We start from the raw sequence: 14,107 nt of genomic DNA on the forward strand, positions 1-14,107 counted from the left end.
AATGTATATTTTTAAAAATTTTTAAAGAAAAAGAATTTTTAAAAGTCTTCATGCTTTCCTTTTAATGGGAACAAAAGGAAATTACATTGTTGCCTTTGATCCTCACCATGAGGTATTATCTCCCCTGTGTGAGTCCAGGTCCTCCCAGAAGCAGATGCCAAGAGGGGATTGAACGTGCAGGGCAGAAATAGAGACACAGATGTAGAGAACAAACATATGGACACCAAGGGGGGGAAGTGGTGGGGGGAGGTGGGGGAGGGGAAGGGTGGTGGTGGGATGAATTGGGAGATTGGGATTGACATATATACAACTAATGTGTATAAAATGGATAACTAATAAGAACCTGCTGTATAAAAAAATAAATTAAAAAAATAATGTTGAAATGAAAAAAAAAGATATATATAGTATCAGCTGTCCACAGAGCTTGTCATCACAAGAGACAGCCTACCACAGGGGAAAAAAAAAAAAGAAGGCTGTCTTCACAATATATTTAGGTTCCTCAAGTGAAATTACATTTGATTAGATTATTGGGGTTTTGTCTTATACTTTTCTGGTTGAGGTTTACTGGATTCTTAACAGATAACTTAGAATAAAATATTTCAAACGTTATGTGTAAATTTAACCCAATTGAATGAGAAGAATATGGACCCAAAGAACTAATTTGTTTGTTTAAAAAGTCAGTTCCAATTGGAACTGCATCTAACTGTGGGAGCCACCAAAGACTAGGAAAGTTGCCAGATTGATACAGCTATTCTCAGGGGTCAAGGAAGTCGTCACTCATCACTGGCTTGGACTAACGGTTTAATTTAACTTTAAAGATGGAAATAAGTAATCCTGATTTAAGTCCTCACAGTTCCTATTGCCCTGCAATAGGAAGCCTGTATCTGATGGCTTTAATTTTTCAAAAGGGCATATTCTTTGCTGAGCACCTCTGGTGGACAGGAGGAAGGACGGCAGCATTTTCTGTTCACACAGTAAAACAGGATGTGGGCTTCACTAGTTCATTCCCATATTCCCAGGAAGCACCTACTGCATGCCGGGTCCTGGGAACAGAGATGCGTAAGTCACAGCCCAAGTTCTAGCTCATAAGAATTTCAGTGTTATGGGGAAAGTGTAAAAACGAAAACCTGGAACATGCTATAGAAGGACAAAGAAAGGCACGCAGCTGCCTTGGGGTGGAAGAAAAGGTAAAGGAGAGTTTGCCCCACGGCCAAGACAGGAGAGTGCGTGCCAGGTAGAGTGCATAGGGCAAAGGAAGGCCAGCTTGAGGGCTCATATGGAGAAACAAGAGTGTGGTAGAAGAATCAGGTTCAGCTGAGGAGAAGCTGCTTGAGAAGAAGCTGGAGAAAAAGGCAGGGGCCAGTGAGGGATCCTGTATGCCACCTGTATGCCATGATGAGGAGTTAATAAAGCTTCAGGAGTATGATTTGGAGTCCTAGTTAAATTGACTCTCTAAAAGTCAAGTTTTTATTATTATAGTATCATTTATACAGTTGGATATTAATTATCCATGCACATATTTTTTAAACTATTTTCATACCCATTCTGTTATCTCATAGTCCAATCCATCATGCTTCTTGACTTCTATCCTTCTACTAACCCCTCAAATATTAAGAAGGTGCAAATTATTTTACATCAGGCTAAGCAAAACATAGGAATGTAAATCCACTATTCTCTCCCAACCAAATGAATATATGCTTCAGAAGCCAAATAGGAAGATCTTTTTTTTAAAATTTTATTCCATAAGAATTCACTTTTTCAAGTGAATATTTGTTTCAGTTTCTAAAACCTCATTATTAAGAAGCAGAAATAATGAGGTGAATTTCTGATATTTAAAGATCTGCAATAAGACCTACTTGCACCATTACTTAATTTTAAATTTCATCAGTATTTGAGAATATTAATTTTCCTGACTTTCCTCCTTCTATCCTAACAAAAAATGACCTTGAAAATCATGTATCACCGCTTGATTAAACATCAGATTGTATTCAAAGAACTGCTCTGGGCAACAGGAACAATTCTCGGAATTTTAATGAAAACATTTTATTTTGGAGGCAAGCCAAGCATGTTTTACAGCCCTAAATTCCTCTGCCTGTTTAAATTTTTTTTAAGTTCAAAACTAATCAGTGATTAAAATAAAATGCATACAATATTGTAAATCAACTACACTCCAATAAAAATTTTTAAAAATAAAATGCATAACAAAGCAAATTGGTAACCCTACACTGCCACTTGAATCTGAATAAAACTATAAACTGGTTTTTATCAGAAGTACTTAAGTTGTTAATAAATGACAGGGTCATGCAGTTTATGTAGATAAATTTGAATACCTACGTATTGGAAGTTCTGTAAAATCGATAAAAATAATAGATGCTTAGGAATTTTTTTTAAGGGAAAAGCATAGATCCTCCCAATGTAAATGAGTAATCATCACATCAATTATTTCCTTTTTTATCTGCGAAACATAATCCCATCTCATTTACCTGCTTAGTTAGTCTATATATAGGACATTACTCTTGAGGCAACTATCTACCAGCTAACATCAGGAAAATACTGACTTCCCTGTACTACCTTCTGTGAGGGTAATCCAATTTTAGTGATAAAAATAGACAAATTAAAAGGTTAAAGCTCTACTGACTGAGCAAAGCAGGTTTACACTGTTTTGTTCCTCTTAATACAGAATGCAAGGCTATGTAAAGCCTTTTAAGACAGGTAAGAAACAATTTTACTAAGTTATTCTTAGAATAAAGCTACCAAAAGAACAGTCTGTCTAACCTGATTTAGACATCATGAGAATCAGTAACATGTGACACTCTGCCTACTCTATGAAAATGAAAATTTAGGCACAAAATGTTGAATTGCTATTGTAAAGCCTCATTTATTTTGAAGTGATAAAAACCTGCAAAAGAGGAAAGGCAAAAAGTGTGAATAGTGAGCTCAAAAGAATCCAGTCAGCCTTGTTCCCTTCTGATTCTTTTAGATCACTATCCAATTAAGTCTATAGTAACAGAGCAGGACATGTCAAATACAGGTCCTTCATGAAGTCCCTGTGCTGGTCGGAAACTTTCAAATACCATTGAAAGTTTTCAAACCATACCAACAATGCAAATTATTGATGTTTCAATTTAATTTTAACTTTAATCAAAATCTTCCAAAATTACTGAAAACAAAAGGCACATTACTTACTCTCTTTATACCTTAGGTGATTCTTATGACTTGTACATGTATTATACAAAAAATAGTTTTCCACCCTCTATCAATTTGGAAATCATGATTATGAACATTCCAATGACAAATGTCATCCTTTTAAAGAACAGAGTACTACATTTTAACCTATTTACCATGTTTGTTTGAAACTGCACAGGCCTCCATCAGAGTACTTTGCATACTACTTTCTTCTAAAAGGTCTGATAATTACACATGTAAACCCCATGAGGTTCAAATTGTTTATTTATCTAAAAAACACTTAAAATTCACTCTTGCGTGGCAGGGCAAATCCCTGACAATATTTAAGTTCTCTGATTTACATCTCTCTCGTCCCTTCTCCTTATTCCCAGACTTACTGGAAACACTCTTGGGCTAAAAGCTTCACTGGCCAGGAGGCCCCCTAACCAGACCTCCTCTTCCTGGGTTCCCTTTCCACTCATCTACTGTCTCATGCAGTTAGCAGGTCTCTCTGGCCACCTCTCATGTCTAACAAAGTTCATTTGGTAGACGTGGCTGTCTGGCCAAGTCTTTTCTTCCTCACAGTGGCAGGCACCTCTCTCTAAAAACAAGACCTTCCCAAGCGGAGTCGGCCTACTCTTTACTCAAGACCTATGATCCAATCCATCACAGACACTCCTGACATCTTGGCTCCCTTTCTAAGCCTCTGACTCCCCTTGCCTCCGCCTTTATTTTTCTCATCCTCTAGGTCAATATTGGTCATTTCTATTTAAGCTACAAGTCTTAATGAGTAGAGTGCCCTAGTTTTACATCCATAGACACAAAGTATTAGAAATATAATAGTTTATATCTACAGAATGACTGGTAGATATAGCTAATTTTATAACAGCACAAGTAGATAGGCAGCAAATTTTCTAATCTATAGCAACAACTAAGCAATAGTAATTAAACTGTTCTCTAAACTAAAGGTTGCAGCTAAACCTTTACCTGAGACACTGGCAATTCTGGATCTGGTTCCTGGAAAGCATTAAGAAGGTTGTAAACATTTTTAGGATAATACAGTTTCTAAAATTAAAAGTCTTAATGACCAACCAAGTATTTGTAGGTGGACTCAAACTCATTCAATAAAAACCCAAACATGAACTTTAATCTTTCCCCAAAAGCGCCCTTACAAGTTCTGTACAAGTAACACCCTATCCACTGAAGAGTGCTAAATTTTCTATGATCAGAAAATTCTAATTACTGTTACCTCATTTAGAGCACAGAGAAGAGATCTTTACATATTTAATGAATTCACAGTATCTCAGGAATTAAAAATAATTTTACAACTATACCAAGGAAGCTATTTTTATATTCAAAAACAAGTTCATGGTGGTTAAAGCATTCAGACTTTAATCCCTTGAGGAGGAGGAGGAAAATCCACATACTATAAACCCTTCGATTCCCCATAAACATAATGGGATCAGTGGCTAAAGATAAGAAATTAATTCTGACTGCAATGTCTTCCGAGAAATTTTTGTAAATAGACTATATAATATATATCAGGGTCAGGTGCTGATAAACTCAGGGTTTTTTTCTGTCCAAAATTAAATAGAAATGCATTGGTTAAAAACACAGATTTATAACAAATTTATTTATAAAAGATCTACACTTTCACATCTACAGTCAGCAGCCTCTGAACACTCAATCTGCAGCATGTTTTACTGGGAAAGCTACTAAGAAACAGAAAAAGGAAAGAAAAAAAAATCCTTGCTTTCTACAGCTCTAAAATCCAAAAAGAATACCCGAAATATTTTTTAAAGAATATATTATGTGTGCAAGCAATGTGTAAACCATCTGGTCACCAAGCAAGGATAAGCAATTTCACATGACACACAGCAGCAACAAGAGAGGAAAAGGCTAAACTAAGCTAGAAAGTGAGAGTCCTAGCGGGTGGGAGTTAGAGAATACTTGGCAATCAGCTGAACAGAACACAAAACAGCAACTAAGAAGACACAGCAATTGGAGGTTTTCAATGCCGGCGTGCAGAAGAAAGAGCTGGAAACAGAATAGATTTCCTAGATCCCACAATCCATATTTAGAGAAATACACTGATACAGGCAATGAGATGACAGAAGAAATAACCCCTTCTATTCTTTCTTCTATTTATTTGTATACGTGTCTAAATGACCCCCCATCATCTCATTTGAGTCCCACAACAACCATTTCAGGGAGGCAGGTAAGTGTTATTATCCATTTTACAGATCAGTAAACAAATTCAGGGATGTCATGTAATTTGCTCAAGGTCACACAAAGAAGCCAGAGCTCTTTCTTGCCAGTCCACCTTGGAGATTAAAAAAAATGAGTTAGATACATAAGGCAGGATTGAAGGGTAAAGTGTAGGAGAGATACAAGATAAGTTCCATATAGAAACAGGTTAGAAAGTTTACTAGAGGTGATTGTAGACAGCGTTTGAAAAGGAAAACAGTGAAAGGAGACAGAGCCACGGAAAGTAAGTAAATGCTGGACGCTTGTTAGTCTGCAGGGAGATTCCTCCAGTGGCCCAAACTGACCCCGGCAGCTCAGCCTCAGAGCGCTCTGTTCACCAACGAACGCCTTCATGCTCTCTGTGTCTCGTCCTGCCCCGCAGGATTGCACTTACGACTTACCAGGCAGGTAAAGAACATTAGGGACCTGATGTGAAATGAGAAGAAAATGAGAAGGGAGAGGATGGAAAGGTGTAGAGACCGGTGAGGTGGTACGGATGGAAGATGGAGGCAAGGCTTAACCACGAGTCGGCAGAGAATACATTAATTCCACAACATTCTCTTGGCATCCCTGGAACCCCGAGAGGCACTGAAAACATTCTATGTGGGAAGGCACATAATTAAATAAATTACAGTACAATGTGTTAAATGCCATACTCAAGCATGGACCAACCACAGATGACTTAGATGGAGGACAGAAAAGCAGAACATGAGAGATAAGGAAGTCAGGGTAAAAAGAGAGATTATTCTGGAAATGATTGTGTACCAATGATCTATGAACTATATTCAACATCATTTTATCATCAATTTCACTGGACACTCCTCACAGATGCTCTCCAGATTACCAACAATCCTTTCAGAAAGATATGACAGAATCCCACCTGCAAATATCTCTAGCTAACTAGAGATAATAGCAGCTCACTTTTTTGATCACTTAGCATGTGTTAATGAACTTAACCCTCACAACAACCCTTTGAGGTAGGTATGTTACCATGGCCATTTTATGGATAACTCTGAGGTCAAAGTGTGCAGGCAGTATTTGAAGCTAGATACTCTCAGTCAAGAGCATGCACTTTGCTTTACATATGAGACCATAGCAAGGCCGGAACGCAGACTACTGTAGAGTGTGGGAAGACCAAGGCCAGGTATGGCTGGTCTGGAGATCCACCAGGAGCAGCAGAACGATGGAGGAAAGAGTCAGGATATTTTAATTTAGAGACAGGGCAAATTTAGTGATTTTGTTTTGTTTTGTTTTTTTGCGGCACGCGGGCCTCTCACTGTTGTGGCCTCTCCCGTTGCAGAGCACAGGCTCCGGACGTGCCGGCTCAGCAGCCATGGCTCACGGGCCCAGCCGCTCCGTGGCATATGGGATCTTCCCGGACCGGGGCACGAACCCGCGTCCCCTGCATCGGCAGGCGGACTCTCAACCACTGCGCCACCAGGGAAGCCCAAATTTAGTGATTTAATTTTTAAATCACTAAGACCTTCATCTGGGTCTCTCTCAATTATAGTTTTTATGATTTAAATTAATCCACATACACAGGAAACCACAAGTTAGGTTCACTTGGTCTAGCAAATTATTTCCATGGGTATTATCAGCATAGTTTGAGTAGAAAGCACCAGGCCCAGGCCTAGAGTCAGAAAACCTGGGCTTGATCCTCAGGGAGCCACTTAGCTGCATGACCTTGAACAACCTCCATTACCCAGTCCTCCTCTCAAATTAGAGCAATAGTGCCTACTTTATAGGATAGCTTTAAAAATAAAACCTTGAAGATTATTTCATAATTTTCAGAGTTCTTATACCACAGTAGTTCATGAAGTATAAGGTGGTAGTACTTTCAACAAGAAGTATTAACCACACAGAATTTCTTTATAAATACATGTACATAATGAACAGAAAAGCACCCAACTCTCTATTACTTCCTTTTTCAGAACTCAGAACTGACTCCCAGTTACGGCACATCAAATTAAAACTTCCCTTTGAATCTCCGTGAAAGTAAGAAGACAGGGAAAGTACAGTGGCACTGCCTAGAACCAGCAAAAACTCACCAGCATAAACTTCAATTCACAGTAGTTTGCTTCCTTCCTTCCTCCCTAGGGTATAGCTTTCTCTTAGGTTGTTGCTATTACTTTAAGGAATTAAAACTCCAGATGATTCTGAATGCAACTTCCAAATTGCCACCAATACTTACTCTGGCTAATGAGTCTGCCCAACTCTGCTCTTAAACTACAGAGTCATTATTCAGAATTTAGCAAAAACAGGAAGGAAAAGAATGTAAGAGAACAGAGAAATGAATGGATTTCAGAAGGTTTAGGGAAATCTAGTGACCAAGGAGCCAAGTGGGAATGTAATCTTTAAAATTCAGCAACGTGAACTGCTCTGCAGAGTACAGAATCAAAAGAATGCCTGGTTATAAGTCTCCATGGCCCAAATGAGGAAATAAATTAGATAATCATACAGAAAGATGTTTATTTGGCTTGGATCACCAGATCATTGTCTCAACCAACTACTAACATACAGCTCATTGGGGACCCCTGCTTCTCGACCTTTCATCTAAGCCAGTGGCTTTCAGCCTTTTCTCCACCTTCAAACTATTGACAGTAATAACCCCCTTCTCTCTCATTATAAGCAGAGATTGCGGGTGGCAAGAAAAATGTGAATTACCCCCATTCTGATAAACAGCTAACCCTCCCACTCCCAGAATCACAGATTTTAACAATTTAAAAATCTATCAGCAATCTACCTCATTAAGAAAAGTATATTAACTTTAAAAAAAAATCAACGACTACCTCTATGTTTTATGAACTGTTGAATTATACTGGAGCTAAAATCGGGGCTGCTTTTAAAGCCATGAATCTGACATATGGAACACAAAGAACAGTAATCAGATTAAGCAACTAATCAGGATGACCGACATGAGCCGTAAAAGCAAGCATTCCCTCTAGGTCATGTTGGCTGCATGGAAGGCCATTTTGCATTTCTCTCTTTTATGTCTTTTAACTTTTAACCACTTTTCTAGTCACGATTTAGAGAAAACTTTGAAAAAAGATAGCACTTCTCTATGAATTGATTGTTCCTACTGTCTTTTGTCAAATGGGGAAACTACGATGACGAATTAACCAGTTATCCTTCTTTATTCTTAACTGATCAGAACTTTAACGTCCTTCATGCTTACAGACCCTGCCCTCTGTTTCACACCATTCTGCATCTGGGAAAAGCAGTCCAGAATCCATCTTTTTCAGGAACCCTTCCCAAACATCATGTTATTACCTTCAACCTACCCTTCAGTCCTCCCGTATCCAAATAAAATTGTGTAACGCTAAGGAAACAAGCTGGTCCGTAGTATATCATACCTCTCCAGCCAACCTGACTATGCTGACTTTGGCAAGAATCAAAACCAAATAAAATCCACATGTCCTAACAGAAAATACAAGGCACTAATTAAATATTTTTGATGATACTATACCAAAATGGTATCTCTTAAAGGAGAACTAAACGTAGAAGAAATAGTCTTAGAGGTGGGCTTCATTCCAAAAGGTTAATGTATCACCACCAAAACGTCTTTTTGAAGCTCCCTGGACCAGCTTATAAAAAGATTAGCAAACAGCAAATCACTTTAGAGAGGTTCTCCTCATCCAGGAGAAAAATAAGCAAAACCCAAAGTGAATATTAACATAAAAAACAAAAGCTATTTTTGTTCTAGAAAAAAAAAAGCGAGAGCAAAAATGAATCCATTTGGCACTCAGGAGAAATATTTTAATTTCCTTTCTCTTCCATGTGTCCAGGCACTGCTTCAAAGTCACTCATTTGTAATCAAATCAGTTGCGTGGCACAGGAATGGTAATTCAAGAAGCTGCAGAGGAAAAATATTCTACTTTAAAATGTAGAAGCCTCAAAAAAAAAAGCCCATGAGGCTAAAGGGGTACATGAAGATAAACCAGGGAAACCGCAGGGGCTGAGAGTCATCTGCCTCTGCTCTGATCACATTACCGTTAGCTTTTCATAGATTGCTAGTCTCTCCATTTAACTTCCTCCACTGAAACAAGAGCGTTGTGAAGAAATACCAATGATGATAATGACTATCAGAAACACTCTCCTGGAGGGATCCAGGAAGAATTTGCTCAACTGATTTAAAAAAAAAAAAACTGACCCTCGAGATAAGAAATGAATTAAGAATGTCCATAATGCAATTACATGTGTATGAAAAGGTGAATACATATAAGAACCTATGGTGCTGAGAATTAGGATGGGGGGCAGGGAGAAGCAAAGACCACCAGGCAATTAGGGTGATCTCCATAAACAGAGTAGAAGTTGGCACACATAAATAACACCATCCAGATGCATATATGAATATGATCAAGGCACTCATTCAGCAAAATACATAATGACGGCACCTGGGTGCCAGATTCTGTGCCATTCCATACAGATCTGCCATCCTGGACTCATATTCTAAAAGAAAGAATGAGAATTTTCAAGCTTTTAATCAAAGGAACCTCCTAAAGCTTCCTGAAGCTCCTCATTAAATGCATCAGCACTCTAACATAAATATTTAAATTCTTTTTAATTAATTAAGAAAAAAGCAGGATTGCTTTAAGCTTGGGGAAATCATAATGGAAAATATTTCCAAAATGAAATAACACTTGGATACAAAATGCACAAATCGGTGCTAAGAGAAGCATACAGAGAAGAAGCGCAGTGTTTAAAGGCTGGATCAAAGAATAACTAATAGGAGTGAGCCATGTAAACTTTTCAGAGGCCCTAACCAGGAATCCAAAGGCCGGTTTGGTAAGGTAACATCAAGTGAAAACTTCTGTTCCGGGCTTCCCTGGTGGCACAGTGGTTGAGAGTCCGCCTGCCAATACAGGGGACACGGGTTTGTGCCCTGGTCCAGGAAGATCCCACATGCCGCGGAGAGGCTGGGCCCGCGAGCCATGGCCGCTGAGCCTCCGCATCGGGAGCCTGTGCTCTGCAACGGGAGAGGCCACAAAAGTGAGAGGCCCGCGTACCGCAAAAAACAAAACAAAACAAAACCAAAACTTATGTTCCTGGTGAAGTGCTACTCGTCATTCTGACAATATATATAGTTCCTCCTTAAATAAACTATCTCAGCATAACAAATAAAAAGGATTAGAAAAAGGATTAGAAAAGGGAAAAAATGTCATAAATTTCTTCTGGTAGATTCTCCTCGGCAGCCTTTGATACTTGTAGGAGCTAAACATATCAACGCCTGCTTATAACAATAAAACAGTAACAAAGAATTACATTAAAAAAAAACATTTCTAGGATATTAAAATTAATTATGTATCACATTACGAAGTATTATTTCAAATCCACAATAAATAGGATAGTGGAAGAGGCCAGGACTTAACAAGATCTGTTGCCATAATGATCTTAACCATGTCAGATGGTTAACCAATGACAACAGCAATATTTCCCAGTATGATCCTGTATCTTTTATTCTTCACCACCATTCTCATTCTCAGATCCACTAACCATTCCCTGTAACAAGTCTTAATTTTCCAAGAGGGCCAGCAAGGCCTAAAGGGAACTATATAAGAGGCCAAATAAAACGATCCAAGTTACTACCTTGTTTAGCTGTTAATTTTGGAGACTTTAAATGAAGTTCTTAATTTGTTCACCCTGTTCTCCCTAGGTACAAGGAAAGGGGTCAAGATCTCCGCGACAGCTCCTTCTTAACCATTAATAGAAACGCTGATGCTTTGCCTATGCAGTTCCCAAAGTGACAACATCTCCCCAGATAAATTTGTACCTCTCCCCCAAAAAAGGAATCAGTCAGCGGTCGAGTAAGTTTCAGAATACTGTCTTAATCAAAATTAGGCAGGTTACCTTCCTTCAGGACTTCTCAGAGCCTTTAATCCAAGTACACAGATATGTCAAATTCCCATTTAGCTAAAAATCTTGAAAAAGGAACAGCACATGGGAAAATGTACTGGAAAAAGTTCAGAAACACAGAGTTTTGAAAAATTAGGCTACATAAGCACCAAAGAAGCAGCACAGGATAGACAAAGGGAATGGGCTTATCAGCTTTGTACCTTTGGACAAATTACTTCACCATGTGCCTCAGTGTGCTCTATCTGTAAAATGGGGGAAATAGTACCAACTTCCTAAAATAGCTGAGGATTAAATGAGATAACATATAAAACCCTCTGAATCAAGCCTGACACAGAGTAAATACTCAATAAATGTTACCTATTATCTTTGTTACATACTTTGCAAGGTTATTCTAAGCAAAGAAATACACATAATTTATAGAATATATCCCTGGCAAGTAGTAAGCACTCAATAAAAGGTCATTGAACACTGTAAAGTCCTGATCACAGTGTCTAGCACAAACTAAACCTGAATTGCAGTACTGAATGTCACTATGATTACATCATTAAGATTAGAGACACGGAAAACAAACTATGGTTACCAAAGGGGATAGCAGGGTGCGGGGGGTGGTGATGGTGGATAGATTAGCAGTTTGGGATTAACATATACACACTACTATATATAAAATAGATAACCAACAAGGACCTACTGTATAGCACAGGGAACTATATTCAATATCTTGCAATAACCTATAATAGAAAACCTGAAAAAGAATATATGTATGTATAACTGAATTGCTTCGCTGTACACCTGAAACTAATACAACATTGTAAATTAACTATACTTCAATGGTTAAAAATGGTTTAAAAAAGATTATAAGGTCTTAACCATTAATAAAAACACTGCTGCTTTGCCTATAACACATTTCCTAATGTGACAACATCTCCCTAGGATGATAACAGCAAAGATATCTGAGCCTCGCCCACTGCCAAAAAAGGAATCAGTGATCAAATAAGTTTCAGAACTATTGTATTCATCAAAATTAGGCAAAGTTTCTTTCTGCAGAACTCCTCAGAACCTTTAGTACGAATCTCTAAGTAGGGAATATACATTTCCCAAATGCATTTAATGAGGAAACTTTCTTTCACTGAGCACTCTTGGGACTGTTGTTCTTTGGAACACAGAATGGAAACTATCCTAACTCAATGGAAAAATAGAACAATGTCTGGTACATCACTAGTTTGTAACAAACTTTGGTTGTACAAATGTAAAGGGGTCCATATTTTGTCGTGGTTCCCAAACATATTTAAGGGTGAAATCCTTTTTTTTTTTTTTTTAAGCAGCATTTGTGGGACTACAATGCCAGGAAACATATCTGGAAGCGTGCTTGTCTATGGAAATGCAGTCCTATTAACCAATGTGACCTAACACAAGCACAACCTAGTTTAGCATTCCTACTAACACAGATTGCTCTGTGGGAGACGTGCTATCTATCTGAAGGCCAAAAGATTCACTTTAATAGGTTATCCTCAATCCATTTGCTGGGCACTAAGGCAGAGCCTAGTGACAGTTTTCACACCTCAGTTTACGGAACTCCCCCTCAATTTTCCTTTTTTTTCTAACATCTCCAAGGCAACACCACTAGAAGAAAAGCTGGGAAACTATAACTACATGGGTACGTTCTGCATTTAATAGACGTACTCACAAACTACCAGAGTTCTGCTCTCCCTTTTTCTCCTTTTTTGTCTCTTCCAGGAACTACCTGACCCCCAGAGTTGTACCTCTCTTATACCTAGCATAAAAGCCTTTTCACTCACTTTATTTAATATTATATTTTATTTAAGAAACCCTAAATAAACTACTATAATCAATGCCATCTTTCCTTCTTTTACAGGAACTTTTTTCCCATCCCTCCCTCCTAATAATGAATGTATCTTATCCTCTCCTAGATTCTCATTCCTCTAATTTGCATTATTTGCCTCAAGTTGCACTCAAGCCCCAGCATCGAGGGTTCCCCACTCTTGGACAACAGTCTTAAGATGAACCAGAAGGATTACACGTTTGATCAAAAGAAAAAAAGGCAGCTATTTCAACAGGGAGTGGGAAGTTACAGATCTTTATGTTTATACATAATGGTTTTAGAAATCAATACCGTACGTGCAGCGAGCTTAAGAGCCCATCCACATGCCAGTATAAAGGAACTAACAAAGTTCGTCACCAAATTGTTCCTTTAAGCGACGTTTGAAGGAAAGGGCCTGCTGAAGTTTGAGGAGGGGGCGGTCGTGGCACAGCACTCGTGGGTCCCGCGGGCAAGGACCCACCGGCCAAGGCTCCAGGGGGTCTCGCTCCAGGTGCCTGTGCTGACCACAAGGTTAACCTCGCCCTGCGCCTTCTTCCCTGGAGACCCCTCCCGGGGACCTGGGAATCCCCCAGAGCCCTCAGCCTTATTGCCGGGATCCACAGGGCTGGCGGGGTCCGGCCTGTACCTGGTCATAAGGGGACTTCTCCAGCATCTGCGTGCACAGATCGGCGCAGAGCTGGAACTTCCTGCGCCTAAAATAGCTCCAGGCCAGGAGCAGCGGATCCATCTCCGAGCCCATGGCGGCTCCGAGAAAGACCAGGGCCCGGCTCAGGGAGGGCGGGGGGCGAGGAGCAGGCGGCGTCCAGCCCTGCCCGGCAACGCGCGGGGGCAGGGGCCTTGCCAGAGAGGCGCCCCGCGTCGCGCCTGAGAATAGGAAAAAGAAAACCCACCTCGAGTAGAACTCAGCTATAGGACTGCCAAACCTTGGCTTTAAAAATCATATACTTTTAAAGACTACATATTTCATTAATTTTCTAGAAGAAGGAACCGTGGCTAACGTAA

The 14,107-nt window shown here is 39.3% G+C and overlaps 1 protein-coding gene across 1 annotated transcript in view; it reads right to left on the reverse strand.

Annotated features, from left to right (window-relative positions):
• TTC8 (tetratricopeptide repeat domain 8) overlaps positions 1-13,896 on the reverse strand; it is a 50,978-nt gene extending 37,082 nt beyond the window's left edge. The window contains exon 1 of the mRNA XM_019919518.3: positions 13,731-13,896. Coding sequence (XP_019775077.1) covers positions 13,731-13,844 — 114 coding nt within the window. The 5' untranslated portion in view covers positions 13,845-13,896. The remainder of the gene's footprint in view (positions 1-13,730) is intronic.
• Positions 13,897-14,107: the final 211 nt, after the last annotated feature.

The sequence above is a fragment of the Tursiops truncatus genome, chromosome 2, assembly GCF_011762595.2.
Source record: "Tursiops truncatus isolate mTurTru1 chromosome 2, mTurTru1.mat.Y, whole genome shotgun sequence".
NCBI lineage: Eukaryota > Metazoa > Chordata > Mammalia > Artiodactyla > Delphinidae > Tursiops > Tursiops truncatus.